Source organism: Mauremys mutica, chromosome 4, assembly GCF_020497125.1.
Source record: "Mauremys mutica isolate MM-2020 ecotype Southern chromosome 4, ASM2049712v1, whole genome shotgun sequence".
Taxonomy (NCBI): Eukaryota; Metazoa; Chordata; order Testudines; family Geoemydidae; genus Mauremys; species Mauremys mutica.
The window spans coordinates 135,907,281-135,935,264 of record NC_059075.1 but is presented as its reverse complement, the minus strand read 5'-3'; the positions used below and the strand labels follow the sequence as shown (position 1 = coordinate 135,935,264).

General features: G+C 48.4%; 2 protein-coding genes across 4 annotated transcripts in view; both read left to right on the top strand.

Annotated features, from left to right (window-relative positions):
• Window positions 1-9,903, top strand: LOC123369801 (gastricsin-like). 2 transcript variants are annotated; one of them, XM_045015768.1, is made up of 9 exons: window positions 1-130; window positions 3,077-3,227; window positions 3,660-3,777; window positions 5,245-5,363; window positions 6,011-6,210; window positions 6,884-7,006; window positions 7,435-7,582; window positions 8,073-8,171; window positions 9,654-9,903. In XM_045015768.1, the coding sequence occupies exons 1-9, from the start codon at window positions 105-107 to the stop codon at window positions 9,804-9,806; spliced, it is 1,137 nt and encodes a 378-aa protein (XP_044871703.1). In that variant the 5' UTR covers window positions 1-104; the 3' UTR covers window positions 9,807-9,903. The 2 variants fall into 2 exon arrangements, with proteins under 2 accessions (XP_044871703.1, XP_044871704.1); XM_045015769.1 differs by lacking the exon at window positions 1-130 and adding an exon at window positions 857-960.
• A 5,423-nt stretch (window positions 9,904-15,326) lies between these two features.
• Window positions 15,327-27,984, top strand: part of TFEB (transcription factor EB) — a 49,387-nt gene continuing 36,729 nt past the window's right edge. For both annotated transcript variants that reach the window (XM_045015767.1, XM_045015766.1), the window contains exon 1: window positions 15,327-15,478. The gene's annotated coding sequence lies outside the window, so the exon portion shown is untranslated. The remainder of the gene's footprint in view (window positions 15,479-27,984) is intronic.

Below are 27,984 nucleotides of genomic sequence, written 5' to 3'. Positions count from 1 at the left end.
AATCAATGGAGGTAGCTGGGGCATCAGGAGCAGATGGTTTAAGAGATGCTCTTGAGGTCTGAGCAGGACCCAGTTGCAGCCAATAGAACAAACCTGTTTCAGGAATGGAGCTGGTTCATGAACTGCCCAGGTGAGCAAACATTGTACTTCTTTCTCTTCTCTCACCGTCTCTTGACCAAATATTTATACTGAAGAAGTGTGTAAGGAGGGGAGCCTGAGGGCTGAATTCCCTTCAGCTGAGTTAATTTATCACTGGTCACCTACACTGAGCAGGGGAACCTGCAAGTCCTCAATCTGTCCCTGGAGCATCTGCCTTGGCAATCATCATAGGCCCGTGGAATAACTTAAGCCATTTCTATTTTTCAATATCTGGGGAGTGCTCAGGTACTATCGTGATGGAGACCATCTTGGGGAAGAGATGCAAGCCAGCTCTTTAACATAAACCTATTGAAATTCAGTGGGTGGACTGGAGCTAGATGAATTTAGATTAGCAATTTGGTGCACATGTTTAAATGAGGGTTAAATTAACCACTGGGACAATTTATTTAGGGATGTGGTGGGCTCTCCATCACTTGAAGGTTTTAAATCAAGCCTGGATGTCTTTCTGAAAGACGTACTATAGCTCAAACACAAGTCATGGGCTTGATGCAGGACTTATTGGGTGACCGTCTATGGCTTGGGTTATGGTGGAGGTCAAACTAGATGCTCGTGATGATCCCCTCTAGCCTTAAAAATCTGACCATATAACACTAATGCAGGTAGACAGGCAGACTGAGAGGGCAAATAAAAGGGGACAAGAAGAAAAAAGAGGGGAGGCTGAAATGAAAATAGTAAGTTGCCACTTTTCTATGCCTCAGGACGCAGAGGTTTGTTGGACCCCGTAGACTCCATACCTGGTGTTTTCTGTTTCATGAGCTCTCAAAAAACCTTCCTGGATTTTTCTTAAGCAAAACATACCTGGTAAGTTGAGGTGAACCTTTGCCATTGTTTATTCAGTTTGTGACTGATAATTTTCCTTGGTGAGTACGTGGACAAATCTTATCTGTCCGCTCCCGCTGAATAGCAGGGGACTGATAAGCACAATTTCCAAAACTGCCTTTAATAAATTAACGTGGATTAAAACGTGTTAGTGGAAAAGCAACAAGCCCCAGTCATGGATGGGTAGGATCAAACCTGGGGCTTCTGGAGCTTAGTGCATGAGCCTCTACTGCATGAGCTAAAGGCTGTTAGCTAAGACTGTAGAGTAGACTCATTTTACCTCTCTCTCTTAAGTGGTCTCCGTGCTACTAGATGGGACAGAACACCACACTCAGAAGGTGTGTTGGTTACATTTGGTTAACCCTTCTCCTTTCTGAGACCATGCAAACTCAACTTTACCGGTCCAGATGGAATTAACAATGCGTGGACCCTGGTATATCGGTCTGGATACAGCAATGCACCCAAATACAATTGAATTGAATGCTTATGCATTCAAATTACAAAACCATATATACATGTAAAACATTGGACATTCAAATGAATATGTCAATCACCTTATTTGAATGTGAAATCAGATGATAGGCATTGGGTTGACTTTCTAGTTTGGAAACGCATGCTTTGTATGGCATTGCCCTTGAGGACTGACTAAGACAGTCCTATAAAGCCTAGTCCATGTTGTTTCTAACCCTATTTTAACCTCGTTCAGTCAAATTGAGATCAAGACCAGCAGAGGTCAAAGATGTTTCTTCAACAGTATTTAGAATCTTGAAACTTCTGCACCAAAGTACACACCCCTACCACTACTTGAGCTAAAGGAGTAAACGACATGAAGCAAACGACAGAAGTAGGCTGTTATCCTATATGTAAACCAGCCATTAGAGGAGGACATGACACATACTTTACAAATATTTTACATTAACACTTTAAAAAACATGTTATTTTCATTTACATGGTTTAAAAGCCGCAGGAGCTGAATGCTCTGATTGAGGGTGTAAATCTGTCTGTAATGCCATTATCTTCAGTGCCGTTACTCCAGACTCATTTTGGTTTAACACAATTCACCTCACAGTATGGACAAGGACTAAAATATTTAAACTCTGGTGAAGTGTCTCATAAATAAAATCCATTTTGCTTAATTTTATAAACACGCACCATCTAATGGATGTTTTATTTTCTGAAAGAAACTTTGGATTGAGGTGACTAAAATAACTGAGTCTTTTGACTTCTTGATCACCTCAATTTTCTTCCTAATTTATCAGCAAGTTTGTTCCCCCTTATCAGATCCTAATCACCTCATGCTACTGTAACTGGCAATAGTTGCTTTTACTGAAAGGTCAGTGGAGCTGTAAAGGACTTTCTTAGCATACTTAAGGCAAGAAAACACACACAAAGGTTTGCCCTTGGGTAAGTGCAGTGATATGGGAAAATGAAGTGTAAACAGATAGGGCACCATGGGGCAATGCCCCGGGTATAAAAGTAGGGATGCTAGACTTCAACTCACTTCTGCTGCAGTACCCAACGTGTCCCGTATAGGAGCTGGTTGGTGGAGAAACCAGGCACCATGAAGTGGCTCATCCTGGCCCTGGTTTGCCTCCAGCTCTCAGAGGGGCTGGTGAGGTGAGTATCTCAGCTTAGAGGCAATGGTGGTGATTGTGGTCAGAGTAATTCACTAGCCAGCCAGATAGCTGGAGCAGTGCACACGTATGCAGCAAGGCAGCACCTGGCTTTATCACTAGCAGAGTAGGTCATATTAGAACTCACCCTTGAAGAGCCACGGTAACTAATGTTAAACTCTCATGAAGACAAGGCCATTGCACCAGCTAGTCATGCTTAACCCATGGGCAAACTCTACAATTAACCATCAGCTGCTGACATGATGCTAAACACAACAGTCCCTGTCCATAGTGAGTGGTAGTTCATGGCTAACCTTTAATTGCCACAACTTCTCAAGCCCTGTGAGTGGCAACATAATTAGCTGTGGGGGGGGGGACTCAAAAGTAGGGAACAGCATCATGGTAGGGTCCCTAGACGGACAAATGCTTGAAGGATGAGCAATTTCCCTGCTGAGTCCCTGGCCTCTTCTCTTCATTCTGTGCAGACTGACCCTCAAGAAAGGTAAGACTATCCGAGAGGTAATGAAGGAGAAGGGAGTGCTGGTGGAATATCTGAAGCACCACAAAATCGATCCAGCCAGCAAGTACCATTTCAATGAGTACAATGTTGCTTTTGAACCAATGGCGTATATGGATGTGAGTAATGGTTTCTTTCTTTCTTTTCTTTCAACACTCTGTTCATCTCTCTTCCATAGGCTCTGTCACCACAGGATACATTATCTTTAAGGGACATGGCTTGTACCATGTGCCAGAGAAGATGCCCCCGACTTGCAAGATCTTTGACAGGCATCTTGTCACATTTCATGTTCATTTGGCCAAGGGGCGCATCTGGGACTCAAATCTCCCTTTCCCTCTGTGAGTGCCCAGCCCTCAGTGACCATCCTGAAGAAACAGGAAATTTATCTGATTTGGGGATTACTGTCTGTTCTCCAGAGTGTACAAGGGACCAGCATTATTTCTGGTGTAACTCTCTGTCTGCACAGGGAGTTACACCACAACTCAGTCCAGCTCACTGTCCTCTCTGGGAGAACCTCTGTTGAAATTCATATTGCAATATGCCCTCTCTAGGCATCCTACTATGGGGAGATCAGTATTGGAACCCCGCCCCAGAACTTCCTGGTGCTCTTCGACACCGGCTCATCCAACCTGTGGGTGCCCTCGACATACTGCCAGAGCCAGGCCTGCAGTGAGTAATCCATCCCGGTCGGCTGTTAAAGAATTTTGCTTCTAGGAGATTAGAGCCTTCAGTTAATGCACAGACATGTCCTCAGGACAGCTCGATTCCTGAGAAACTGAATTCATACTGAATTTTCATCTGTCAAGAAGCCACAGCCAACTGGATTCTGAAGGCCGATCTCTATACAATAGCCCCTATAATGAATCATGAATACCTGGCCCTTTCACCAGATAACTGCAACACACTTTCCAGGCACCAATTAGGCCTCACAAACTCCATGGGAGTTCAGGAAGTGTTACTACCTCCAATATACAAATGGGTAACCAGAGGGATGGAGCAGGAATAGAACCCAGGAGTCAGGGCTCCTAGCTCCCCCACTTCAGCTAGGGATGCCACGTGTCCGGTTTTCGAGCGGAACACCCCCATTGAAAAGGGACTCTGGTGGCTCCATTCACTGCCGACCAGGCCGTTAAAAGTCTGGTCCGTGGTGCTGCGGGTCTAAAGCAGGCTAGTCCCTACCTGTCCTGGCACCCACTGTGCCCCACCTCGAGCACTGGCTCCACACAGGAACTGCGGCCAATGGGAGCTGGCAGGTGTGTGGTGGAGGGGCAGTGCCTCTGGGCAAGAGCAGCACACAGAGTTTTCTAGCACCCCCGTCTAGGAGCCAGACTTGTTGGCTACTTCCGGGGCACAGCGTGGAGCCAGGACAAGCAGGGATCCTGCCTTAGCCCCACTGTGCCATTGACCGGGAGCTGCCCGAGGTAAGCACCATGTCCCAACCCCGAGCCCTAACCCCCTGAGCCAAACCCCCATCCCCAAACCCAGAGCCCCTTCCTGTACCCCAAACCGCTCATCCCTAGCCCCACTCCAGAGACCGCACCCGCAGCGCAGAGCCCTCCCCGCCACACCCCAATCCCCTGTCTCAACTTGCAGTCCCCTCCTGCATGCCGAATCCCTCGGCCCCACCCCCAGCCTGAAGCCCCCTCCTGCAGCCCAAACCCCTCATTCCCAGTCCCATCCCGGAACCCTCACCCCCTCCTGCACCCCAACTCCCTGCCCCAGCCTGGAGCCCCCTCCAGCACCCTAAACCCCTCATTTCTGATCCCACCCCGGAGCCTGCACCCCCAGTTAGAGCCCTCACCCCCTCCCACACACCAACCCCCTGCCCCAGCCCAGTGAAAGTGAGTGAGGGTGGGGGAAAGCGAGCCATCAAGGGAAGGGGAAAGTAGTGAGTGGGGGCGGGGCCTCAGGAAGGGGGTGGGGCCTCTGAGCAGGGGCGAGGCTAAGGTGTTTGGTTTTGTGCAATTAGAAAGTTAGCAACCCTAACTTCAACCCTTCAGAGCTGGGAATCAAACCCAGGACTCTGGTCTCCCACTCCCATCCTCTAACTCTCAGACCACAGAATATATGAATACAAGTTTATATGGAAAGCAAGATAGGAGGACAACTAGTGGTAAAATTGCATTGTGTTTCTAGGCAACCATGCAAGATTCAACCCCAGCCAGTCCTCCACCTACTCATCCAACGGGCAGACCTTCTCCTTGCAGTATGGCAGTGGCAGTCTCACTGGGTTTTTCGGCTATGACACCATGACAGTAAGTGTTATTTCTGTGACACAACAATCCATCAAGTGAGTCAGTCTAGTGATGACTAACAATCATTAGGATCTTTCTGGCCAAAACCTATCAACACAGAGCCCTGGGGTGGCACTCCGCCGTGAATCCCTAGGCCTTCCCTCCCTCTCACAATGGAGTTGTTCTGGTGTGAGTGAGAGGAGAACCAGGCTCCGGGACATATTGTGGCTACTAATCTGAGGCCTTTCACAGTCCCTTAGTACTGGTGTCAGTCACCACTTAGGAAGCTTCCCCTCATCCTTCGGGCTGTGGTAGCCACTCTGCTCCCTGTGTCCCCCACCCCCATCACTAGTGGAAAAGGTGACAAGGAGACCCTCGAATGGCATCAGTGAGGCCACTCGGCCATAGGACAACCATGAAGCATTCTACCTCTCCATACCTCACAGGTTGTATCAGTGAGACAAGGTGGGTGAGGTGATATCTGGTATTAGATCAACTTCTGTTGGTGAGAGAGACAAAACTCTTGTGTAGCTCAAAATTGTGTCTCTCTCACCAGCAGAAGTTGGTTCAGTAAAAGCTATTCCCTCATCTCTCTCATATTCTGGGATTGACACGGCTACACCACCACTGCAAACAGGCTTAGTGACATTTTCCTGTCCTCTCTTTAGCTCCAGAACATCGCTGTCACCAACCAGGAGTTCGGTCTGAGTGAAAACGAGCCTGGCACCAACTTCATTTATGCTCAGTTTGATGGCATTCTGGGTATGGCTTACCCTAGCCTGGCGGTAGGAGGCGCTACCACTGCTTTGCAAGGGATGCTGCAGGAAAACCTGCTTTCTCAGCCAATCTTCAGTTTCTATCTGAGCAGGTAACGGAGCAATCGAACCATCCATCTATCCTATTATTTATTTTAGTGCCAAGAAATAAACGCTCACACTGGCTCCATCTCTCCGTGTTTTCTCATGTCTCTCTCCCTGCTTTGTCTTTTCTTTTGTCTTTGCTTTTCTTTATCTTTCTTTTCCCCTCTATTTCTCTCTGCCTCAACTATCCACTCTCTCGCTCTCTGTGTCTCCTTTCTCTTCTCATTGGTAACATAGTCGGCTGTAGAAATGCTAACTGAGGACGTCATCACTTTTGATGTAACCAGTGTTGATTGTGATGGCCCATGTGGCGCTCCCTTCCTTGCACTCCATTGGCCTTGGCTGTATTGTGTTGTGAATGTAGGTAGTGTCAAGAGCCAGAGGGACATGCTTCCTTTGTTTGCGTGTTTTCATTTAATTTACCTTGAATTGAAATCCCACCCCCCGTGTTAACTGTCGATCTGTCTCAGACCCATGTGCTTTTCTGGGAAACCAAAGACAAACAAGAAGGGGCTTTTCTGTATGCTGACAAATCCCCATCACCAGGCAGGGAATGATGTTCTTGTCCTTTTAAGTCTGGAGAGCTACTGAAAGTCTCTAATCCCACCAGATATACAGTGTCTTTGCTAGATCATTTAGAGATTACTGTGTGTAGCTGATCCTTTCCCTTTGTGCCCACAGCCAGCCAAGCTCTCAATACGGTGGGGAGGTCGTTTTTGGAGGAGTAGACAGCAGCCTTTATTCCGGGCAGATCTACTGGGCTCCCGTCACTCAAGAGCTGTACTGGCAGATCGGCATTGATGAGTGAGTTGAGTTTCCGATCCCTGATTTCAAAATCATTCATCGTCTATAGTGGGCTTCTGCAACTGAACATGTGGGGCCATATCGCTGGGTCTGACCCTTGCACGCAGCTCAGGAGGGGACTTTATCATCCTCGGTATAAAATGCACTGATGCCCCCATGAGCAAGGAAAACTCATGGCTCTAGGGGTTCAAAATAAGGAGCTGAATTCTGCCCTTGTTTTGACTCATACTTCTCCCACTGAGCTCAGTGGGATTTCAGGGGTGTGACACAAAGCATAACTTGGCCCAAGAGCTAGCACTGGAGCCTGGCTTCCTAGCAGGTAGGCAATGCTGAGTAAGGATCCTTAAGCCATTAGTGTATACGGGGAGCCTCTCACACTTGGCTCAATGTTTGCACCGTGAGCCCAGCTGCATTTATCTCCTCCTTAGGTTCGCCATCGGTGGACAGGCAACAGGCTGGTGCAGCCAGGGCTGCCAGGCCATTGTGGATACAGGAACCTCCCTCCTCACCGTCCCACAGCAGCTCATGAGCACCTTCCTGCAGGATGTAGGTGCTCAGGAGAATGAGTACGGCGAGGTAGGTGGAGAAGCTGCGCTACAGAGTCACTGATGGTATCCCTATGCCAGTGGTTCTCAACCCGTGGTCCACTGGCTACTTGAGGCCCAATCAGCACACAGCTGTGGCCCATGTGACGTCCTCAGGGTCATAGAGGTAGTATATATATTGTGTGGATGAGGCCCACATAACACACAGAGAGCTGCATATGTCGCCCACAGTGGTAAGGAGGTTGAGAGCCAGTGCTCTATGCTCACGGAATGCCAGGAATTGAGAAGCACGGCACATTGGGCCTGGTGAGGCTGAGTACGCCCCCCCCACCCCAGTGCTTATGGGAGCCTGGGTGGAGGAAGGAATGAGGCTGATAATTAGCTTTTCTATCCTCCGAAAGTGCTCAGTGCACTGTGGAGGCCAGGGAACCTCCTCATGGTCAGTGCTACAGTGTCCCTCCCAGAGTCCCAGCTCTCTGCTGGTACAGTCTGTTCATGTGACCTTGCTTTTCTTTTCACAGTATGTGGTTGACTGCAGCAGTGTCCAGAGCTTGCCCACCATTTCCTTCACCATCAATGGAGTTTCATTTCCTCTGCCTCCCTCGGCCTACATCCTCAGCGTACGTATTATGGGGTTGGAAGGGAAAAGCTCCTCTGATATCTCTTTATAATCTGATCGACAGAGAGGAGAGCCATGATTCTTAGTCAGTAGTGGGACTGTGTGGAAATATTTCTGATGATATGATATCATACAGTGCAGTGCACTGCAGTGCCACATAGCAGAATGCAAAGCAATGCAATGCAGTATCATGCAGTACAGTACAATGCACTACAATATAGACTAATGCAATGCAACAGAGTGTATTACAGTGCACTGCAATGCAATGCAATAGAATAAAATTGAATGCATGTCAATATAATTGTTTTTAGCATAGCCTTCTTCACACAATAACTGCGTTCCAAATAATTTTACACAACTAAATAATCACTAGGAGAGTGAGAAAAAAATTAATAGTCACAGGCAAAAGAGAAAAGGGATGTTTCCAGCTGAGACTGGGCATGAGATGGAGAATCAATGAAGAGCAGGCACAAGCAGTTAGTTCCAGACTACAGGACTCAGAGCTGCAAAGAATCATGACAGGTGGAACAGAAGAGTAAGAATAATAGATTTCTTTGCACCCGATCCTCAGCTGGTGTAAACCGGTGTAGCTGCATTGACAACAATGGAGAATCTGACTCTTTGTTTATATAAAATAGACATTTGTGGGGAGTTCAGATAAAGCTATGGTGAGTGCGGTATAAATACCTAGATAGAGAGAAACTTCCAGTATTGCCAACCGCAAGCATATAAAAATCATGTGTGAGACTGCAAATATCATGAAATTCACTTACAAATCCTAAGAACTTTAAAACAATACATTTTGGGTGCTTTTTATTTGCCTATTGAATTCTGAGCCTTGAAGGCCCATTTGCTTCATGTTTTCAACTTTTCTTTGCAACCATGAGAACTAGAAATGTACTTTAAAAAAAAAAAAAAGCTTAGACTCTCATGCTTTCTCCAGATTCCAGCAGCTGGGGCTTTTAAAAACCACACCCATATTGAGGGAGTTAGTTAGCTACAGTGCTGGAAGGATGGATAGGGGTGGCCAGAGAGGAGGCTGATGCTACGCAAACAGTGGGTATAGAGAAGGCAGAAGTTTGAGATCCTCTCTCCTTGTGTGTTTGGAGTAGGTGTAGCCCATTGTGGGCGTTGTGGCAATATAATAAATAAATCACATGTCAGACTGGCAGCAACAAGCCTGTGGCGCATTTTACAGATGAGGCGGGAAGCTCTGAGCTGGCTCCTGCAACGAAGAGGGTGTCAGCAGAGCTGTATGCGCCTGGGGATGCTGCAGTCACCTGTTTTTCTTCTCCTTGCCCATTGTGTAATGGCCAGCCTGTCACTTGCATTCTCGCAATCCCCGCAGAGGGTGCTGAAGTAGGGGGGTGTTTACATGGGTTAGATGTAATTTGTTCAGTTTTCCACCCAGGGCTACCTTGTGCTCATGATGTCCCAACCTTTCTGAGTCTCACTCATCATGTCCTACCTCCTTGGTTCACAGAACAATGGTTACTGCTCCGTTGGGGTTGAGCCCACGTACCTGCCTTCCCAGAACGGGCAGCCCCTCTGGATCCTGGGAGACGTCTTCCTCAGGCAGTACTACTCCGTCTACGACATGGGCAACAACAGAATCGGTTTTGCTGCCGTTGCCTAGACCTCCAGATCATCACTTGAGCTGGGCTGGGCAGCTTGTCTGTTTTTTCCCACACACTTCAGTTCCTGTGGACGGATCCTTCTGAACTAACCTTCCTCTGGGCTCTCTTTTTCCTTCCTTCAATCAGTAATAATAACCTTTGCTGCAATAAATCATTAAAAGCAATGTATGCCTCGATGTCTGTCATGTATGCCTCGAAGTCTGTCTCAAAGTCTGTTCCTGCCCAGGGGGGTGCGAGAGAGCAACACGTATTGCTACAATGCTCAGGTTCTACCTGTAATGGTCCGCAAGGTCAGATAACAGCAGCCAAGCTGACACCCAGCACCTGCCACAAAGAGTTTGGGGTAGGTTATTGGGGTCTCTATAGCCTCAGTCTCTCCATGCTGCAAGTTCCCCTTCCTTTCCCTTTCATGCTCTGCCTCAACATACGTACTCTCTTTTCCCCGTGGAGCTTTGCCACCCTGTTGTCTGGAAGAAGGAGACGCTGCTGCCAGCTTCTCATCAGAAGGCCAGTGAAGAGTACAGCAACCTTTGCTCTGCTATCACAGATAAATGATCACTTCGCTGAGGCAGCAGTATGACCCACAGAATTGCTTTAAGACCCCCCTCCCCAAAACAGCAAAGCATTTAAGCACATGCTAAAGTCCCATTGAGGTCCATGTTCAAGCATGTGCTTAAATACATAGCAGAATCGGGACCTCAATGAAGAATTGCCCTGCAAATAGCTTGCACAGCATTCTCGAACCCCTGAGCAGTTGCTGATTGTTCACTAGCCTAAGGGAGTGTCTGTGGCTTTGTCACAAATACACAGGAATGATCACATAGAATCAGAGAATATCAGGGTTGGAAGGGACCTGAGGAGGTCATCTAGTCCAACCCCCTGCTCAAAGCTGTTCACGTGCTGTTCCTGAACAATTCACTAAGTGTGCCCAAATATTTGAGTGCGTGCATGAATTTTTCATGAATCATTCATGTGTATTTGCAAATAATTAAGGAGCAGAGCGGGGCAGAGCTTCATGACTTGACTCTGGATTCGAACTTCCCCAAAGTTTGGAGGTATTGGAATCTATCCCAACATGCAACCCCACATCTAGATGTTGCAATGTCCAGATTTTTGTCCTATAGGACAAATGGAGAAGGTGGTAACTGTAGGCAATGCCTTATGTAAGGTGATATCAATGCTACTATATTGCCATCTAGCGGTCTAACTGATAATCTAGTGGTAAGGGCGACAAGGTGGGTGAGGTCTTATCTTTTATTAGACCAACTTCTGTTGATGAGAGAGTAAAAAAATATCTCCTGCTCCACCCCTTGTCACTGTAATATCCTGGGACCAACAGGGTTACAACAATACTGCATACAACCTAGTGGGTGACCAGAAGTAACCCGTACAGCAAAGACTGCAATACCAACTTGGTGAAGCAGCAGGACAGCTGCAGACAGTTGCAGTGAGATCTGGCCCTATAGTCATAGCGCTATTTAGGGGAAAGAGAAGACAAAAAATGCCTTTAATTTCACCGGCATGCACTGGGGTATGACACAAACTGGATCAGGTGAGCAGTTTATGAAACCCAGTCTCCCGCTTCCTGCTAAATCCAACACCTGATGCGTCACATGATGGGGAACTCTCCCACACTGCTCTTGGGCAGGGTTACACGTGGGAGGGGGAACTTCCTTCCAGCTTCCTGCAGTGATCAGTTTACATGGGATCTTATCTGCATAATGACAAACATTAATATTGGTCATAAAAGTATCCCATCCTTTACAAAAAATCTAACCACTGGTATTTGACTCTTTTACCTCCTGTGGCATGGAGTTCCACAGGCCAACCACACACTATAGCCCAGCTTTTATAGTCAAAGAATCAAAAGGCTGGGAAGGAACTATCAGCTCATGTAGTCTGACCTCCTATATAGCACAGGCCACCATAGGGTGACCAGATGCCCCGATATTAGGTACTTTGTCTTATATAGGACCATATTACCCCCTCCCCAATTTGTCACACTTGCTAGTTGGTCACCCTAGGCTAGTGGTTCTCAAATTTCATTGCATCGTGACCCCCGCTTCTGACAACAAGATTACAACACGACCCCAGGAGTGGGGACCAAAGACTGAGTCTGCCTAAGCCCCACCATCCCGGGCATGGGGGGAGGGGCGGGGCACATAACCTTAGCCCTGGGCAGTGGAGCTTGTGCTCGAGACTTGCTGGGGCCCAGGGCCAACACCAGCCTTGGTGATCCCATAAAAAATGGGGTCCCGACCCACAGTTTGAGAACTCCTGCCCAAGGCCACCAACACCACCCACCTACTAGACCCACCCACTGAAATTAAACCACGGGAGACTAGACTATTATGTGCTGCAGGCAGGGAACAGGAGGGACTCAGGTGCACCAGTGCCCGAGGCACTGCAGTGGCAGGGAAATGATTCAAAAGAGCCCAGCACTCATTTAGACACCTAATAAAAATACTCCGGCCAGGGCTACACTACAGACCTATATCGATATAACTACATAGCCCAGGGGTGTGAAAAATCCACACCCCCGAGTGACGTAGTTTAACCGACCTAACCCCTGGTGTAGCCAGCGCTATGCTGGTGGGAGAGTGTCTCCCACTGACACAAAAATTGCCTCTCACGGAGGTGGATTAACTACGCCGACGGGAGAGTTTCTGGAGCAGCTTCACTTAAGCACTACAGCAGTGCAGCTGCATCGGTGCAGCTTTTGAAGTGTAGACCCGTCTTCAGACTTGCAAAAGGGCTCAGCAGCAGCCACTGAGAACAACAGAGACTCCTCCTCCCCTGAGAACAATGAGAGCTAATGAGAGCATTTTTGACAACTTCTTGTGAGAGGCCTAAATGGGAGGCGAGCGCTTTTGGAAAGCTGGCTGTTTAGGTCTCATTTGCAGAGGTGCTGAGCACGTGCAGCCCCCATTGACTTGTGAGGTGTGCTTGACACGTTTAAAAACCAGGCCCAGGGCATGTCTACACTTAAAAAATGCTGCTGTAGCACTTTAATGAAGACTTTCCCATCAGTTTAGTTAATCCGCCTCCTTGAGAGGCAGTAGCTATGTGACAGACAGTGGCGGATTAATGCATGGCCCCCGGACAATTTGAGAGTCTCCGCAGGAGCGCCGGAACCTGGGCAGAAGTGGGGGGGACACCGGCGCTGGAACTGTGGCTCCGCCCCCTGCTCCTCCTCTTCCACTGTGGCCCCGCCCCTGCTCCTCCTCCTCTTCCCCTCAAGGCCCTAGGGTGACAAGAGAGCAAATGTGAAAAACCGGGACAGGGGGCGGGTGGTAATAGGAGCCTGTATAAGAAAAAGACCCAAAAATTGGGACTGTCCCTATAAAATCGTGACATCTGGTCACCCTACAAGGCCCTGCCCCCTGGCCAGGCCGGAAGCCAGAGACGGGCAGTGGTAAGAGCTGCCCAGGGAGCTTAGGCTGCTGTGGGGAGCTCTAGACCCGCCACCTGTCCTGGACGGGGGCTAGGGTGCCCAAAAGCATCCGCCATCCTGTGTCTCTGCCCCCCAAGGCACGACGCTGCTGGTGGGACCCAGGGGCAGGGGCTCTGCTCCGGCCTCTTGACACCTCCCCAGGGCCTGCAGACACACTCTGCAGGGAGAGGAAGCCCTGCCCCGGCTGGGAGGCAGTGGGGAGCCCTGGGAAGGTCACAGCCAGCAAGGAGCTGAGCAGGGAGGGCTTTTCCAGGACAGTTCTCACAGCTACTGGCCCAGCCTTAGCGGCCACCACACTCTGCCCAGGCTCGCTCAGTGTCTGCACCTGGCTCCTGGCCTCCCGCTTCCAGGCTGCCCCCCGCCAGGTCCCTCCTGCTCCCAGTGACAGGCTGCCCCCGCTGCTGCCTGGGCTTTGTGCCCAAGGCAGCAACCATGTGTAGCCTGATTTGGGGTGTGTTAGTAGGGTCAGTGGAGTTTATCCACTTAATTTAGTTTTATTTGATAATTAATTTTCTAATTAATTAATAATTTTAGTAATAATTAATAGATATTAATAATATGGATATGGTTTGCCAATATGTGTGATTAGAAGATAAGGTTCGTCTTAAATCAGGCTTCACAGAATTTATATGAGGAGTTTTGGGGTATATGACAGGAACTTACACTGAGACAGAAACAGTCAATCAAGACCTTTTATTTAAAATCAATGGAACAATAAGTAAATATAAAAATGTTAAAAGCAGTTTGAGATTACAAAGTTACAAATATCACAGTTCTATAAGAGATATACTTATGACAAATTCACTCTGTGCAATAGACACTTGGGTGTTGTTCACACCTTTGATAAAGGAAGTAATAAAATGGTTATAAGTTTAACCCGCTATAAACTAGATGCTTTTAAAGATAAAGCAGAAATTAGAGTCCTTTATACTTACAGCTTTGAAAAGAAATACCACCACGACTTGTAATTGACAGCCTTCGTAGGGGAGAGACAGGGTGAGACGATGGAAGATAGAAAGATGGATGTATCGCCTACCTAATGGTGTATTATCACCCTTTTTATAGGGAGAAATTCTTCCTCCTATGCCCAAATTTGTCTTTCCCCCACGGAAATGTTAGGGTACACATCCTCATAGGCTAACATTTTATGTGCGTATGAGTGACAGATATGTACGCAACTGTGGTGTACTTGTTAGATTTGTGGGCAAAAATCCCCACTTTCCACCCTTTACTAGGTGAAAGGTCTCCAGACATTCAAAGGTCTGTATTCTATTATTACTCTTCTGAGTAAGGGGAGCCATAGCCTACCGGCCTCCCTGGCTCTGGCACCCCTGGGCCCTTAGGGTGTGAGGGGCCCAAATGTTCTTTGTGCCAAGGGCCCCAATAAATCTTAATCCACCTCTGGCGACAGGAGCAGCTCTCCCGCTGACATAGCGCTTAGGTTGATATAACTACATCGCTCAGAGGTGTGAATTTTTCACACCCCTAAGCGAAGTAGTCATAACAAAACAGGGCTGTAGTGGAGACCAGACCCCAGTGTGAAGAAATGTCCCAGATGTATTTCCCTGTTTGTCTCATCTCTATTTATTAATATTCATTATTAACTATGATTTATTAATTATTATTATTATTTTATTTCGTATTGCAGTAGCACCTAGGAGCCCCGGTCTCAGATCTGGACCCCTGCTGTGCTCGGTGCTGTACAAACCCCGAAGAAAAAGAGGCCTAAATACCTCTTAAAGCTTTCCCAGTGACAATCAATCTGGGGGGAAAATATAGTAAAGATGAAAAATTTAAAAGAAAAGTTATGTGGCGGGGGGCGGGGAGAAAAAAAAGCGCCAGGGAACAAGTACGAAACTACAAGCCCCAGCATGCAATGGGCGCCGGGTGGCTCTGGAAGGGCAAACCCCCCTCAGCGGCCCCGGCGAACTACAAGCCCCGGCATGCCCCGCGGCGGCGCGCGCCCGGGGAGTGCTGCCCTCTTTTGGGTGCCGCGAGGAAGCGGGCGAGAAGGTGCCTGACAGCGGGCGGGGGGGAGCGCTGCCCGCCCGGGGTCCCAGCAGGGGTGACGAGCCCGGCCGGAGGCGCAGCGCGGGCGGCAGCGGCTGGAGCGGCCCCCCCCGGGGAGCGGCCGGGTGTCCGGCCAGGCGCGCGGGGCCGCCGGGACTTGGAGCAAGTTGGGGAAAGTCCGCGGCGGGCGCTGACCTTCACGGGAGGGTAAGTGCGCGGGGCGGGGGCGGCGGCCCCCGCCTGCAGAGCAGCCCGTGGGGTGGGGGGCGAACGCAGCTGGGGCCCAGGGGGTGTTGGGGGGACGCTGGGGTCCCCCTCCCCTCCGAGTGCGTGGCCGGAGAGCGGCCCTGGAGCTGGTGGCGGACCCAGGACCGGCTGGGGGCGAGCGGGCAGGTGGGCTCCCTGCCCGGGCAGGGGGGTGCAGCCGGGGGGTCGCTGCCGCGGGCCGGGGTGGTGGTGGCAGCAGCAGGGGTCTGTAGCCGCTCAGGGAGAGAGGGGGCAGGCTGGACTGCGGTACCAGCACCCGAGGGGCAGGCGTGAGTGGGTAGATGGGACATCCTCCCGGGGTGGGGGGGGGGCACGCACACTCTGGACCCGGTGCCAGAACCAGGGGTTCGGAGCTGAGCACAGCAAAGGGGGGGGGGAGTTACCCCTTTTCCCAGCAGACCCCATGGCTGTGGGAGGGGGAAAAGCAGGAGGGGGTGTGTGTATTTGGGGGGGGGGTGTCTGCTTTCGCAGCCGCGCAGAAAGCAGATTAAAAGTGAGTCTTATGGATCTTATGTAACTTGTTACGGTGGGAAGCCAGTGCTCGTGTGAGCGTCAGGCAGGGCTGCGCTGCTCTCAGTAACGCCAAGCAGCAGAGTTGTTTTGTACTTGTTTCTTTTGCCTTCTGGAAGTGACTGCTCAGGGTTTTCTTTAAAGATGAAATCAACTTTGGAAAGTCCTTCCCTGTGCTTGAAAACAGCACCAGAAGTCCAGTAGGAAGGAGCTTTCTGCTGTTATTGATACTGACAAGTGTTTGGAAAATATTGGGTGGCAAACTCTCTAGGCGGTTGTTGTGTGATTGCAGTGGGATGTTTAGACTGAATAATGAATAAATACTTAGTGCTCATCTGAGAGTCCAGCTCGCAATGGGCGCAGTGTGGATGCAACAGTGCTTTTTTGCTTTTAAAGCACTCTACAAACATGGCCTGTGCTTTATTATTTACTATCTAAGGATTGAGTGTATGCGTTTGGTGATGCATGCTGCATCTAATGTTTAGGCTCTGAGGCCCTGATCCTGCAGTTGTATCTGGGAGGAGGTGAGTGGTGCCTGTGCAGATCCTGTTTCAAGATCAGAACCTTTAACACACACAACAAATCATACCCAACGGGCTGTATTAGAGCTATTTTTTTAAATTGTGAGTTCATTATTAATAGCATTATTAATAATAACTTAGCACTGCTATTACACTACTGTTATTATTTAGATTGTGGTAGCTGCAGGCACTTTCCGGACACAAAGGAAGATACACTGTCAGCCTTAATCTGTGTGCAGTTTTAACATGTTTTCAAAACATGTTGCAAACCTTAGCTAGCTAGTACTCATCAACCCCTTCTGAAGTAGAAGGCCCCAGTCCTGCCTTGGGATCCATTAGTGTAAACCCCTTTGCTTGTACTGATTTCACTGACTTCAAGTGTTGTTAATCCCCATTTTATTGATGGGGAAACTGAGGGAGCGAATCCATATTTGCTGTTACTCTGCACCTTGCTATTTACACCAGTGTAGAGTGGATGTAAAATGCTGCCCTTCTGATTTGGTGTGGTTTTCACATCCATGATGCACTGGCGTAAATGACTCCACAAAGTACAGGTCAACCGTGAGTTGGGCCTAGGGAAGCTGGTCACTTGATAAGCAATTAATTGTGTTAGTGTCAGGAATAAAATGCAGGGGTGCCTGGCTTCCAGTCTTGTGCTGTTAGTGGTGAGAACACACTGTGCCAGATTCAGATTGGGTGCAACTACAGCCTCTGATTGATTAATTATAAAGCAGGAAGGATTGCAACAGCCCTCCAGCATGTTTCCTGATTCCACTGAACCTCAGCAAGTCAGATGATGGGGAAATTTCCCTTTAAAAAAACGTGGTTTTTTATTATTGTTTCTTTTAAAATGCAACAGATTCTTCATGTGACTAGGGGGGCTTCTCCTTGAATTGTTTGCAATGATTTTGGGTTGCTTCTTGCCTCTCTGAGGGCCTGGAGACTTTTATTGAAGAGAGTTGAACAGATGGTAAATGGTTAGCTTTTTCTTTCTGGGTTTTTTTTTTTTTTTTGCCTTTTAATTTCCTCTGCCATGTTTGTTTGACTTCATGCCACAGTGCTCCTGTCCGTGGGGGCTTGGACTGGGGCTGGGTGGAAAGATCCCTGCTTAGTGCTTCTCCTTGTACTTCTGTTTATGAATGCTGGATCTACACCTAAACATGACTCTCTCTCTTTCTCTGTCAGGTGGACGGATCTAGTAAATAGCAGTAGTGGCTTGCTTTATTTCCAGAGCATTTGTGTGTCTGATTAAAAGACAATTAGAACAGGACTACCAAGGCCCTGATCCTCCAATCAGATCCATGTGGGCTGGGCTTCCATGCTTAGGACTCTGGCTGAGTGGATCCAACTGCAGGATCAGGGATTTGTCAACTGATTATTTCTACATATGTAGAGTTCATGTTGGTGAAAGGGTCTGGACTGACATCCCTGCAGGCTAACCACAGAGCAGGCAGCAGGAAAAGTGGTGCCATATACTTTTAGGGCTATGGAGTGGCCACTGTTGAAAGCACTTTAGGTTTTGGGAATAATCCAATTGGACAGCAGAAGCCATGTGATTTAGGTGACCAATTGTGCAGCACCAGAAGCAAACGATGAATCCCAAGTACTTGAAGCAGTAGTCAGGGAGCAATCCTTAGCAAGCAGCTCAGTAACATGTTTACTGGTGGATAATCTGCAAATGCAAAAAGGGGCGGAGCTTGTGCAATGAATTGTTAAGAAGATATGATGAGACTGGGTCAGCCCAATGGTCCCTCTCGCCCAAAGCCTGTCTTCTGACAGTGGCCAGTGCTGGATACTTAGAGGGAATGAACAGAACAGGCCAATTTATCGAGTGATCCATCCCGTCATCCAGTCCCAGCAGGCAGTCAGAGATTTAAGGACACCCATAGCATGGGGTTGCACCCCTGACCATCTTGGCTAATAGCCATTGATAGACCTATCCTCCATGAATGTATCTAATTCTTTTTTGAACCTGGTTATACTTTTAGCTTTCACAACATCCCCTGGCAATGAGTTCCACAGGTTGTGTGCTGTGTGAATAACTATTTCCTTATGTTTGTTTTAAGTCTGTTGCCTGTTAATTTCACTGGATGACCCCTAGTTCTTGTGTTATGTGAAGGGGTAAATAACACTTTTTCTCCACGCCATTCATGATTCTGTAGATCTCTGTCCTATCCCCCTTTAGTCATCTCTTTTGTAAGATGGGGAGTCCTGGTCCTTTTTAATCTCTTATTGTATGGAAGTTGTCCCATAGACCGAATCACTTTTGTTGCCATTATCTGTGCTTTTCCAATTCTCATATATCTTTTTTGAGATGGGGTGACCAGATCTGCACGCTGTATTCAAACTGTGGGCATACCATAGATTTATAAAGAGGCATTATGATATTTTCCGTCTTATTATCTATCCCTTTCCTAATGGTTCCTAATATTCTGTTAGCATTTTTGACTGCTGCTGCACATCGAGCGGATGTTTTCAGAGAACTATACACATTGACTCCAAAATCTTTCTTGAGTGATAACAGCTAATTTACACCCCATCATTTTGTATGGGTAGTTGGAATTGTGTTTTCCAATGTGCATCCCTTTGCATTTATCAACATTGAATTTTATCTGCATTTTTTGCCCAGTCCCCCCTTTTTTGTGAGATCCCCTGGCTACTCTTCACTGTCAGCTTTTTGAATTTAACTATCCTGGGTAATTTTGTATCGTCTGCACACTTTGTCATATCACTGTTCACCACTTTTTCTGGATCATTTATGATTGTGTTGAACAGCACTGGTCCCAGTACAGATCCTTTGGGGACTCTGCTATTTACCTCGCTCCTCTGTGAAAACTGACCATTTATTTCTGCCCTTTGTTTCCTGTCTGTAAGGACCTTCCCTCTTATCCCATGACTGCTCTCTTAGCTTAAGAGCCTTTGGTGAGGGACTTTGTCAGAGGCTTTCAGAAAGTCAAAGTACACTATATCCACTTAATCACCCTCCTCTACATGGTTGTTGACCCCCTCAAAGAATTCTGATAGATTGTAAAGGGAAATCACTCCTTCCCCCAACATATTGGGTTCATTCATGCGTCTGATTGTTCACTACAAATGGCTCACCAATCTCTAGTGCGTGTACTCAAGGAACTTGTTGCATTTATACCTGTCTCTGTATTTGCATGCATAAATGTACATGTGGCACTATTCTACGCTATTATTATTTAATTGATTGTAGTACAGAAAGACATTCTTTGCCCCAAAGAGTTCTGCCTCTCTATTCATCCCATGATGATCGCTGTGGTATCTGAACATTGTCACTGCTACTTGAGCTATTTCTGTAGAGCAGAGGTGGGCAAACTACAGTCCACGGGACCCTCCTGCCTGGCCCCTGAGCTCCTGGCCTGGGAGACTACCCCCTGCCTCCTCCCCTGCTTTTCCCCTTCCCCCGCAGCCTCAGCTCACTGCGCTGCCAGTGCAATGCTCTGGGGAGTGGGGTGGCGAGCTCTTGCCGGGCAGTGCAGCTGCAGAGCCACGGCCTGACCCGGTGCTCTATGCTGCGCGGTGGTGTGGCTGGCTCCAGCCGGGCAGCACAACTGCCTGTCCTGGTGCTCTGGGTGGCACGGCTGTAGCGCTGCCAGCTATCAGTGCTCCAGGCAGTGCAGTAAGGGGGCAGGGAGCAGGGGGTGTTGGATAGAGGGCAGGGGAGTTCGGGGTGGTGGTTGGGGGCAGGGGTGTGGATAGGGGTCAGGGCGGTCAGAGGGTGGGGAACAGGGAGGTTGAATGGGGGCAGGAGTCCGGGGGGCAGTCAGTAGTGAGAGGAGGGGTTGGATGGGGTGGCGGAGGGCAGTCAGGGGCAGGGGGTCGGGGACAGGGAGGGGTGGATGGGGCAGAGGTCCTGGGGGGGCTGTCAGGGGGCAGGGAACGGGGGGGTTGGATGGGTCAGGAGTCCCGGGGGGGGCCGTTGGAGGCTAGAAGCGGGGGGGGGGGAAATGGAGGGCGGGGCTGGGCCATGCCTGGCTGTTCGTGGAGCCACAGTCTCCCTTAACCGGCCCTCCATACAATTTTGGAAACCCGATGCGGCCCTCAGGCAAAAAAATTTGTCCACCGTTGCTGTAGAGGCTCCTGCTGTATTAGTGATTCGTGTGTGTGCTGTGGGCCGGTCACCTTGTGGGAGGGTGAGCAAAAGGGTAGCAGGTCAACTTGTGTGTCTACATAACTGCAAAGTACACACTCTAACATCCAGGGTATTTGCGGGGGAGGTCAGGGATGTTTTCAAAGGGACACTGGGCTCGCCTGATTCCAGGGTTTGCCCTTATCAGTAGGAAATTACACCAAGGTGTGGCTCGGTGGGACAGCATGAGTCCAGTTTCCGGATGCTTTGTTTGAAGCCTCCGTTTTTCGATCCAGAGCAGCAGGTCTGCTGCGCACATGTCCCAGCGATTGAAATCAGGCTCCGCCTCCCACCCTGCGATGAGGTTTGCAAAGCCGGCCGGGGGAGACAGCAAACTCTCTGCAACGCTGTCTGGAAAGGGAAGAGAGAGAGAGCCCTGTATTTCGTAGGAACTGAAGTGATTAGTCATTGTGTGTGTTTGGGGGTGAGGGTCAGCCACAGTGCTTGGAGGATGTAATGGTAAAGCCTGACCTGCAGCAGTAGCAGCAGCAGAACCTATTGTATAATTTAAAACAGAGAGGCTGTGGAGGCAATGCAAGGGACTTCCCCAGCGCCACGCTGGGGAAAGGGGTTGAAGGGCCACTCCTGTAAACGCCCTTCTGCTTCCCCTACAACCTTTCCCAACCTGCCGAGAAGTACGAAGCTGGGGCTCAGCCTGGGAAACCCGGTGCTCTCCTGTCATGGCTTTGTGTTGGTTGACCTCTTGTCTCGTGGCATGACACTGTGTGATGTGCTGGGAAGCTCTGTGCAGTGTTGTGGTGCCGTGGCCGGGGTCGTTGAGTCATATGGTGTGATGCCAGCCCTGGGCTGAGGGTGCTGGGGCTGCTCTGGCAGTTAAGATGCATTCAGCTCTTTGCAGATCTCTGGAGCGCTGGCTCAGCATGGCTTTCCCCGGGGTTTGGTTATTGCTTTAATGGCATGGTTAGCTGAGGTTTATAGAGTCTCTCAGCACCTGTAGCCGACAGGGAGGCTCTGGAGAGGAACGTAGGTGGTGAACTGCAGACTGTGATGTGATCTCTTATTCCTTGTAATCTAATTTAGTCCTAGTGAAAGTTGCTAGAATGACAGCCCTGGAGAATAACAGTTTCTAGTTCAGAGTACGGCCCCGGCCATGGCAGGGCAAGCGTCTCCATCACGATACATCAACTGGCTTTTAAGGGGGCCCCTAGCGAATAGTTCTCCATGGCCTATTTGGTGGTTTTCCCTGATGATGAGGCCAGGTACAGGGGTGGAACGAACTCCCACAGGAATAAAGAATGGTCGCAGACCTCACTATCTTCCCCTCCCTCTGCAAGGTGTGTTTCTTCAACCTGCCTTCTCTGACATAAACACAAAGCAGCGCGGCCATCTGAAAAAGCCAGCCCCCCAAAAACAAAACTCTCCACTCCAGGCACAGTTCTCCCCCTTGGATAAGGATGAGAGAGTGAGCGAACCACACCTGTTAGTCATGTCATTTAATGCACTGCTGGAAGGTGCCCACGCACTGCCGTGAGGAGGGCAATAAAGGAACCTAGTTGGAATAGAATTGGGATGGGGCCCAGAAGGTACTGGACTGACACCCACCAAACTGATTCCATCTCAGGGCGATCCAGCTCCCTCTTTCCATCAGTGTCTGTGTTGCTAGCTCTTGGTCACTTTCTTCCTGTTTCTGTCCATAGATATGGTGTATTTGTAAATCTCCCACTGGGACTAGCTGAAGTCCAAAGGCCTCCATTAAACACAGAAAACTAGGGTGAGTCTCACTTTCTTCTCCATATAGATTTCCTTTAGCAACACTGACAATCCAGATTTTGGTCTGTCTAGGTGCTTATATGGCCAACATTTGGATAGCATCTGAGTGCTCCCCAAGTGTGTTTAGAAATAGCACTGAAATCTCCCTTTTTCCCTCCTGGCCTGTAGGAGAAATAGCCTGATTAATTGTGTGTCTGCAAGTGGGTGTGTTGTGTGTTCATGTGGTTGCGTTGTGTTGCATTGCGTGTCTGTCTTTGGGTGTGTGTGTGCATGAGATGATTACTAAGAGGAAGCTGAGTCTTAAGCTTTGCATTTAGTTCTGAGCACGGTGAGGCCTGTGTGTCTAATCTCATTGTTGTTCTTCATTATCTATGTACTGTGGTAGTACCTAGGAGCTGGAGTCGTTGCTCAGGGCCCAATTATACTAGGCACTGTACAGATGCAACAAGAAGATGGTCCCTGCCTCAAAGAGCTTACAATCAAAGTATAAGGCAAGAGACGACAGGTGGGGACAGATAGATAGGGGAGCGCAAGGAATGAGACAGTCTCTTGAGGCAGTGAGTTCCACAGTCTAGGTCAATCTCATGTGAAAGTTCCATCTCCTGCATTTATGAGCCTTTGCCTGTTGGTCAATTGTTTCATTGTTCTGATGGGATGTACCCATTCTGGGCAGTGGGGGTTCCAGAGAGAGAGAGAGAGGACCTCTCAGGTAGTTGGGACCAATCCAACTGGAGCTCTGGTGTGTGCTGCACCAGTAATTTTTTTGGCCTCTTAGACTTAACAACTCTCAGGCTTTTGATACCCTGCAACATGCTGCTGATAATTCATCAAAGGGTTCCCACAGAAATTCCCCCTCAAGAAACTATGGCTGCTCCCATAGAAATAAATAGCAAAACTCCCATTGATTTTTTTTAAAGGGCCAAGTCATTAGTCTTTAACAACCCCCTTGTCCTGGGTAAGTGTGTTTCCTGTCCTGGGTAAGTGTGTTTCCCAGACAGGAGGGGTCAGGGACTGATACATCCATCCCTTTGTTTCCTCATTTAACCAATGATGCTTTCTCATACTCAAGAAAGGATGCAGCACCAGCTGGCAGAAAGAAGTCTGTTTAGGGCATTTGCTGGAATTGATCCTGAGGAGGATCTGAATTATACTGGTAGGAGAGAATGTGGGCAATTGTAAGTCATGGCAGTGGGAGTTAAGACTCTGGGGTATCCTGGCCTATTCTTAATGAAAATGCTTCCTTGCCATGGGTATGTGAGCCCTAAGGATAAATTCTCTCTGGGCGGGCTAATCTAGCCATATCCAGGGGGCAGACATCTATTGTAATGTTTGTTATTGTTACACATATTTATTGTGGCAGCACCTAGAGGGAAAAGGGTGGGAGAGGAAACAGAGGGGAAGTGACCTGCTGGAGATCAGACAGCAGGTTAGTGGCAGAGTTGGGAGTAGAAGCTAGCTCTCCTGAGTCCCAGTTCGGTGCCCTAGCCACTAGCCCATGCTGCCTCTCAATGATACTGATTACTCCATTATTCCAAGTCTGGCAAGGTGTCAGGAACTGTGATTTTCCAGGGCAGGACGCCTATTTGTAGCACTCCCCAGTGCAAAAAGGCAAGGCCGGCTGGAGAAAGCATGGGATTGTGTTTTCCCGGGTCTGATTCATGCTGGCTCACGGTCACCGTTTCTGGTCAGGGGCTGCCATGGTGCCATCTTTGTAATTTCCAAAAGCAAATAACTTTATAAGCTACAGAAGCTGATATACTCAGCGTTTTATGGTATTGTACAAGAGTGCATGGGTTGAGGCTCAGCGCACGTCTAACGTAGCACTGCATCGCAGCTGGGCTATGCAACAGGCAAGCAGACGTGCCGGGGTACCAGCTCTTGAAGCTGTGGATGGCGTAGTCAGACAACGCAATTGTCTCTGTACTCATGGTCGATATTGGTAAAGCACAGTATGCGGGGAGGGGGAGGAGAGAACCTAGGATTGCATGAGCAACTGGATTCCTCTTGCACCAGGTGTGGTCAGTCCGCTCAGGTCCTAGCTTAAGCCTGGTGTCATGTTGGGGGAAACAACATGGTTTCAGTGGAAGCTCAAGACTGGATGAATATGGAGACTGCATTTCTCCATGGTGACAACAAGAGATGGCTCTGTTGCAGTTGACGGCTCTCTGAGTGGTGCACTCTGGAAGGCAACTGATGCCTGCAGGACTCTATGCCAGCATAGAAAACCATGGTACCCCAACCGTACCATATTAGCACCTTCTAGGTTAGGACTGTGTTGCATCAGCATGGAGAAGCTTGTTAGCACGTCTTCCCACTTTTTGAAATCACCAGAAGGCAACTCTCACTGCCTCGTCCCGCTTCCCAGTTGGCTGATGGCTGTTTCCCAAGAAAGGTTTCTGGTGAGCCACATAGTGACTGAGAGGAAGATGCAAGCTGGAGGGGGCCGTGTTAGAGAGTCCAAATTTGCTGTTCTTATTTTAATAGCAGGAAATGCTTTCTGAAGTGCAGAAAGAGAAGTTTGGGCTTTAATGTGCTGGAAGACAAAGGGATTTTTTCCCCCTGATGTATCACAGTGACAAGAAGTATGAGTTAACTTTTTTTTCTCCATGTATCTTCCTCAGCAAGATCCCCAGAAGATCCCCTGTGATTTATAATAATGCCATGCCTTTGCCTCCTGATAGATTTTGAGGCCTTGCAGGTTTCCTGTTGGAGGAGAAATCAGTGAGACTGAGAGAGGGCGTTTTCATAGTGTGACTTGTTTATTTACGCAAAGACACACTAGTCTGGGAACCCTGGTGATCACAAACGCCATACAGGCAATCCCTTCTTTTACAAATCTCATATCAAACACCTATGTCCTGTTCTCCAGAAGCAATCCTGCACTGAGAATTAACTCTAGAAAGAGAGAGATCAAGGGAGAGACCAATCCTTGCTGTATGCAACAGCTCCCTCCAGATAATTTGCCTCAAAAAGCTAGTACAAATATAGCATATCTTCAAAGACACTGCTCCCACACTAAGAACCCCGCCCCCGTGTTACACAGTTTTACATTGCCATCTGCTGACTGCCCCATAGCAACGATATCTCATGTTTATATAGTACCCGTCACCTTGAAAAATGCCAAAATTCTTTACAAACTTCTTTGAAATTTTTGCATTTCAACATTGCTTTTGCTGATGTAAACAAGTAATGTACCTATAGATAGTACATTATAAAGAAAGAAAAATGCCACACAATTTCCCTGTGAATAGAGGAAGAGAGAGAGATAAAGAACCACATGTGACAGATGTTAGTCATATTGCTCAGTGCACGTCTGGGAAGCACTCGTATTATGGTGATGAGGACAGTACAAGAACTTCAGAAGAATGTATCTTCAGAAAAGTTTAAGTGAATTTAGCACTGGCCACAGGTGCTGAATTGACTCCTGGATTCTTTTCAAGATTCTGTCATTAACTTGCTCTGTTTCTAGCTACTAGACCATTAGAAATAAGGCATGCATTTTTAACGGTGGTGATGATTCACCAGTGGAACAAACTAGTGGTGATTCTCCATTCTTGGTGTCTTCAGATCCAGACTGAATGCTTTTCTGGAAGATAAGCTTTAGTCAGACACAAGTTCTTGAAGTCAGCCAGAGATTATGGGTCTACTTCAGGAGCAAGTGGGTGAGGTTCTGTGGCCTGTGATGTGCAGGAGCTCAGAGTATATGATCATGATGGCCCCTTCTGACCTTAGATCTATGAGTCTGTGATACAGAAGTGTAATTCTTTGGCCTGTGTTATACCGGAGGTTAGATTAGATGATCACAAAATGCCTTCTGATTTTAAAAATATGTGGATCTAGACCATATTCCAGCCTTGAAATATATTTTGGGGAGGCCTTCATTGGCTGAGTAGGTTAACTCCAGGATGCTGCTCATTCTCTGTTCTGTCTGTGCCTCCGTTTTCCTAAGTGGGATAATAATACCACCTAAATAAGGATGATAATACGTAACTGCATCCCAGGGAACGTGTGAGATTTCATTACTATTTTTAAAGTGACTTGAGGCTCTTGGCTAAGAGTTACTCTCGAGGTATTATTATTATTGTCGATTATGTATTATCAGCTTTCATCATATATTATTAACAAGGGCAAAATCCAGCAGGTTTTTGGGGGTTATTGGATATGCTTAGGCTCTAACTTAGGTTATGTGGTGTAAATCCTTGCTTTTATGGACTTAAATGGTGTGGCAAACTTGGCACGAGGCTTTGGAGTGATTTTTATTTTTATTTTGTTTTAATTTTAGAAGCAAAACACCTGGGGTGGTAATTCAGTGATTTGTGGTGTTTTTGCCTTTTTTAAAGCTTTTATTTAAAATATATACTGTATATACTTGTTCACAAGCCGAATTTTTTTTAGTAAAAAAGGGAAGCACCAGAGAAGGGGGTCGGTTTATGAACTGGTATAGAAGGGGGGAGACGTGAGACACAGCCCCATCCCCCAACAGAGGGGGCAAGGAGAGGCAGCAGAGCCAGAAGGGAAGAGGTGGGGCCAGAGTCTCTCCTCTTCTGGCCAAGCTGCTCTCCCCCCAGCCTCCGAAGCAGCTGCAGCTTCGGGGCTGGCAGGCTGCGGCCGTGCTGCTCGGCCCTGCTTGCCGGAGCATATTGTGACCGCGCCGCCCAGCCCCGCCTGCTGGAGCACGCTGCGGCCAAGCCAGAGACATCCTCCCCTGGCCTGCCCCAGCTAAGGTGGGAAGGGATGGGATGGGGAGAGTGTGGAGGTCCTGGGATAGGGGTGGGGCAGGAAGGGGCTACATGGGGAGGGGTCATGTGCGGAGGTTCCAGGTTAGGGATGGGGTCATGTGGGCGGCGGTCACAGGGGTTACTCCTCTGACCTCCAGCTTCTTCCCTCCCAAAATATTTCCCCACCAGTTGCTGTCCCGGCCCATCAGGGTAAGCCGCTGGCAGGCCAGGACACTTTGTTTACTTAGGTTTATCTCCATGCCTGTAGTGGCTTATCCTGATGGCCCGGGAACCAAAGTTTGCCGACCCCTGAATTATAGAGTCGGTTTATGAATGGGTCATAAAAAATTGCCATTTTTACTTATCTATCTTGTGGGGGTCGGCTTATAAATGAACTGGCTTACAATACGGTACTTAAAAAATTTGAACAATTTAGAGCCAAATGCAGTGCTGGTGCAGTTCCTACGGACATTGCTGTGGTCCCACGGTTGTAATGGGGAACAGAATGTGGACGCCCAGGATTTAAAGAGACTTTGCCTGGGTAGTGTGTCCAATAGAAGAAAAAAGGCGGGCTCAAACCTAATGGAAATAGTCATGAAATGGATTTCATTGCATTTCTCTGCATCTCTCTATCCACGCCTTTCAAATGTCCATCGTCTTGGGTCTTGTCTACATGGGAACATTGCACTGATTTAACTTAAATCAGTTTTAAAACTAATATAATTAAACTGGTGTGAATGCCATTGTTGATGATCCTGTTTTGGTTTAAGAGCGGCTTAGCCTGATTTGTCTGAAACCTGTTCCCAGTCAATG